At 31.6% G+C, this 5,606-nt stretch overlaps 1 protein-coding gene across 1 annotated transcript; it reads left to right on the forward strand.

Moving 5' to 3' along the window:
- The first annotated feature begins 829 nt into the window (after nt 1–829).
- Nucleotides 830–2,826, forward strand: LOC125826526 (polyphenol oxidase B, chloroplastic-like). Its single transcript, XM_049505879.1, has one exon. It carries the CDS (start codon nt 836–838, stop codon nt 2,621–2,623), a length of 1,788 nt encoding a protein of 595 aa, XP_049361836.1. The 5' UTR covers nt 830–835; the 3' UTR covers nt 2,624–2,826.
- Nucleotides 2,827–5,606: the final 2,780 nt, after the last annotated feature.

A 5,606-nucleotide genomic window follows, 5' to 3' on the forward strand; every position in this document is an offset into this window, starting at 1 on the left:
AATGTCTCTACAGGCCTCGCCCACCTACCACCTCACATCTTAAATTTTGAGTTTGACAGATAAAAATCATATTCATTTTCCACGTTTAAATCACACACAGACAAATAATAAATAAACAAAACCTATTTAATTTTTTTTAAAAAATAGGATTTATGTTTATCGGTGAGATCGGTTGATTTGGTTCGCTTTTATGTATAATTGGTTAAGTTTATTAATTTTAAATTTATAAATATGCTAAATTAATAATCATATTAATTATCAATTTTCAGTTAATAAATTTTGAATCTAAATCTATGATTTAATTTTTCTATTTAACTGATAATAATGTTTCCTCTAATTTGTTTTAGTTTCTCTTGTTTTTAATTTTATTCATATATACACTACCTTCATGAGTAAAAGTGTACATAAATTACAAGTAAAAATAAATTCAAATTCGTTAATGCTAAAGTAAATTAGTTTTTCTTAATTTCTTGTGAAGTAGCACCGTATCACTTTATCAAAATGAAAAATAACACACCAAACAAATGAATTTAGAAAGAAGACACTAACACCAAGTCAACAATTATAAAATGCAAAAGAAAATAGGATCTGCATTTAAAATTTAAAGTCATTATTATATAGTTAAGGATACAAACATAATTTTAATATAATCTTATTGAATTATCTATTTATCATTAACTAAAATTTTAAAATCGAAAATTGAATTATTATCAACCTAATAACCAAAAATACAAAACCATTTCAAAACTGCGTGTTTCACATTTGTACTAGGTACATGAATTTTGTACATAAATACTGATGAAACGCTGCAAAGCAAAAACGCCTCATCCCAGCAATGGCTTCTTCTATTCTACCTTTGTGCACTACCAATATTCCCTCTTCTTTCTCCAATAATACCAACTCATCTTTCTTATCAAAACCCTCTCAGATTTTCCTCCACGGAAGGAGTAGTCAAAGTTTCAAGGTTTCATGCAACGCCAACAATAATGTTAGCGAGCATGACAAAAACCTTGACGCTGTTGATAGGAGAAATGTTCTTTTAGGGTTTGGAGGTCTTTATGGTGCTGCTAATCTTGCACCATTAGCCACTGCTGCTCCCTCACCACCACCTGATTTTAAAACTTGTAGTAAAGCCACTATAACTAAAGGTCCAGAAGTTTCTTATAGTTGTTGCCCTCCTCCTCTCCCCAAAGATACGAGCACCATTCCATATTACAAGCTTCCTCCTATGAACAAGCTCCGTATCCGTTCCCCTGCTCATCTTGTTGATGAGGAGTATATTGCCAAGTACAATTTGGCAATTAGTCGAATGAAAGATCTTGATAAGACAGACCCTTTAAACCCTCTTGGGTTTAAGCAACAAGCTAATATACATTGTGCTTATTGTAACGGTGCTTATAGAATTGGTGGCAAAGAGTTACAAGTTCATAATTCATGGCTTTTCTTCCCGTTCCATAGATGGTACTTATACTTCTACGAGAGAATATTGGGAAAACTCATCGATGATCCAACTTTCGCTTTACCATATTGGAATTGGGATAATCCAAAGGGCATGCGTTTACCTCCCATGTTCGATCGTGAAGGGACTTCCCTTTACGATGAAAGGCGTAATCCACAAGTCCGTAACAGAACTGTTATGGATCTTGGTACTTTTGGGAGCAAGGTTGATACAACTGAACTCCTATTGCAGAACAATAACTTAATTCTAATGTACCGTCAAATGGTAACTAATGCTCCGTGTCCTCTTTTGTTCTTCGGTGCACGTTACGTTCTCGGGACTAACATCGAAGCCCCGGGAACCATTGAAAAAATCCCTCACATACCAGTCCACATTTGGACTGGTACAGTACGAGATCTAAATGCGCCTGATGGTAAACCGAAATACGGTGAGGATATGGGTAATTTCTACTCAGCTGGTTTGGACCCGGTTTTCTATTGCCACCACGGCAATGTGGACCGGATGTGGAACGAATGGAAAGCACTAGGAGGGAAAAGAAAAGATCTAACACAACCAGAATGGTTGAACTCCGAGTTCTTTTTCTATGATGAAAACAAAAATCCTTACCTTGTGAAAATCCGAGACTGTTTGGACATGAAGAAGATGGGATACGACTACGCACCAAGCCCCACCCCATGGCGTAACTTCAAGCCAAACAAAAAATCTTCAGCTGGGAAACTGGACACAAGTTTAGTTCCACCAGCAAGCAAAATATTCCCAATCTTTAAGCTGGATGTAAACACATCGTTTTCCTTGGATAGACCGGCTTCGTCAAGGACTCAAGTGGAGAAAGATAATAAAGAGGAGATTCTAACGTTCAGCTTCATAAAATATGATAATAGAGAGTACATAAGGTTCGATGTGTATCTGAACGCGGACAAGAATGTGAAACCAGAGGATCTTAACCAGGCAGAGTATGCGGGAAGCTATACTAGCTTGCCACATACTCATAAACCTGGTGATGATGATCATGTTTCAAGTGCTACTTTACAACTGGCGATAACAGAACTGTTGGAGGATAATGGTTTGGAAAAGGAAGAAAAAATTGTGGTGACTCTGGTTCCAAGGAAAGTTGGTGAAGGTCTCGCCATTGGATGTGTGGAGATCATGCTTGTGGATTGTTAATTTAGTTTCTATTGAATCTGCTGAGATTACACTTTTATGGTTGATTCCTTGTTTCCGTCAAGTGTTGAACTCTTTTATCTTCGCCAAGATACTTTCTCAACTATCTTCTCTCATGTAGTTTAATTTCCTTATTCAGTTTGTTTTTCCTTTTTCATGTTAAAATTAGCTTGACGTTTGAATAAAAATCTGTTTACGCATTCAAAGCATTTTCCATTATACCAAACATTCCCAAACCCTACCCACTACCATATTTCAACATTAGCTCAAAATTGATTAAAATGTCCTTTTTTTTAATAATTGGTTAACGAAGAAAATTGTTTAAACTTTCTGTTAAATACTTCTTCATATTTAAGCAATTAAAATGATATTTGAGAAGTTTCATGAAAAAATCCAGGTCATACTATATTAATTTGGTAATTCAATATGGTAATGATATCATATTCATAAATATAAAAAATATCTAACCAAAATTAACACGATATGTATGGACCCGTTCCAAATTCTTTTTAAAGATTATTTAAATTTATTCTCAATTTACTTAACATTCTCTTCTTCTTTTTTTATCTAACTCCAAAAAGAATGATATCTTTTTATATTTTAGTAATAACTTAATTTTATTTTATTTTTAATAAAATGATTTATCCCTACAAAATTTTATGACTTATTTTACATAAAAAATCTAAAATCTTTTTTTTCCCTCTTAAACTTTGTGTTTATCACACATTTTCACATAAATTAAAATAATTGAAGTATTTATTTATTGGATGTTTATTCTTTCCGCCAAATTTATACAAAAGATATGTAGGCAAAATAATTTAGATGATGGAATCGTGACTAGCTCTTTGAATAATTTTAGCAAATACAAATAATGTCACTCTGAATATTTCAGTAAATGCACATGCACCTAGTTGTCCTATATTACTCTCCTTCGTTCATTTTTACTTGCCACTTATTTTTAAAATAAATTTTCATTTTTACTTATCATTTTTGTGATATAATTATTTTTTTCCATTTTTTACCTTTAATATTAAATACTATTTTCCATATCATTTTTCAAGATCGAATATTAGATATTAATTAGTAGGGGTAGGTAATGCATGTGATAAAATACTTACATCAACAATTATTTGTTTAATGGAATTGTCATATCAAACAGTTATCAGGGGCGGAGCTAGGTGAGGGTTCATTGGTTCGGACGAATCCACTAGCTTTTTCGTAGACCTTATATTGTATTAGAAAATTAAATAAATATATGTATATTAACTTGTGAACCCCCAAACAAATTGATTTAGAACCCCAAACTCCTAACTTTGGCTCCGTCTCTGACAGTGAAGTAAAAATGAAGAAAGGAAACATTTAGGTATTAACATTCTTTTCAAACAAGTTTATCTAAATGACATAAATCACGAGCATTACCTTTTTGTTGTCCTTGCGTTGATGGCAAGTCCCACACACAAGGCACCAGATCAAAGAAGTAAACACATACTCCCTCCGTCCCATTTTATGTAACACCATTTTTTTTTTGGTCAGTCCCAAAAAGAATGTCACATTTCCTTATATGGTAAGTATTTAAAGGTGCAATTCCTCTTTTACCCTTGTTGGTCCCACTTAATCTTAAAATAATACTCCAATACATTTATGAGGAAAGCGAAAAATGAGTCTACTTTTTAAAGGACAATTTGGTAAACATTTCAAAGTCTTCATTTATTTCTTAAACTCCGTGCCCGGTCAAATGCTGCCACATAAAATGGGACGAAAGGAGTACGTTCTTTCCGGGAAAAAGTTTTGAAAATATTTCTAATATAGATAGGCTTAGAAATATTTCTTTACTTGATTAACTGAACTTAAGTACATCATCGATCTTGCAACATGAGTGAAATACTCCTCTAAATTCTCGCCAAGTTTAGGGATGTTTTAAATGCTTCTCTCGGTTTTTTATTAAGAATCTTATGCTCTTACATGAGTTTAGGACTATTTGCTATGTCATGTTGCAAATTGAAAGTGTATATAAGTTTAATTAATCAAACAAAAGAATATTTTTAAGACTATCTATAATTCATGAATAAAACTAATGATTTACGTCAAGTTCAAGATGTTTTCAATAGTTCAAATACTTTTGTCCTTACGTTGATTGCAAGTCCCACACACAAGGGACCAGATCAAAGAAGTACACACATAGTTTCTTACGACCATAAAATTGAATAAATAAATAAATGAAAATGTATTGCATGAGGATTTTTCCAATTTTTATCAGAAAGTGTCTCCAATCACTTTTTTCATCTACCAAATTAAATCAATTATTTGAAATTTTTAAATTTATAAAATCAAATCAAAGTATCGAAAGCTTGCTTTTCCTTTATCTCATTTGTTTTTAAATTTTTTTATTTGATTTTTCGAATTGTTATTCATGAATAAATCAGTTACTATTATTTTTCATTTGGTGATGTCAACTCTTCAGCGAAGCAACATGTGACTTCGTACGTAAATTAATGAAACAAGATCTAATCCTCGTGTCTCAATTTATTAATCCATATAATTCAACTTCGTACGTAGAGGATTTTATCGAATGTACCACATTTTACATGATCATATTAATCCTCGTGTCTCAATTTTCCTTTTATTACCAAAAAAAAGTGATTATTTTCCTAATATTCTTTTTAAACCTCTCCGAAAACATCTTCCAAATGTTTTCCTCATGAAAAAAAATTCTTAAAGAAAATATTATAACAAAAAAAAAAAGTACTCAGTCTCATTTTATATGAGTTAGTTTGATTCAATACAAAATTTAAGAAAGAAAGGAAGGTTTTTAAAATTGTTGTCTAAAGTAAATGAAAGATATTTATGTGGCTATAAGTTATTTAATTAAGGATAAAATTGACATTTTAAAAGTTAAATTATTACTTAATTTAAAAATATATCATTTTTTAGGACCGACTAAAGAAAAAGTAAGTCATGTAAAAATATCCATTATAAATAAAAGTTG

The sequence above is a fragment of the Solanum verrucosum genome, unplaced genomic scaffold (assembly GCF_900185275.1).
Source record: "Solanum verrucosum unplaced genomic scaffold, falcon-dt-bn FXZP01000060.1, whole genome shotgun sequence".
In the NCBI taxonomy this organism is placed as follows: Eukaryota; Viridiplantae; Streptophyta; class Magnoliopsida; order Solanales; family Solanaceae; genus Solanum; species Solanum verrucosum.

Bases quoted from the DNA above. Each gene is read 5' to 3' on its own strand.
- LOC125826526 (XM_049505879.1), top strand. From the start codon at position 836: ATGGCTTCTTCTATTCTACCTTTGTGCACTACCAATATTCCCTCTTCT.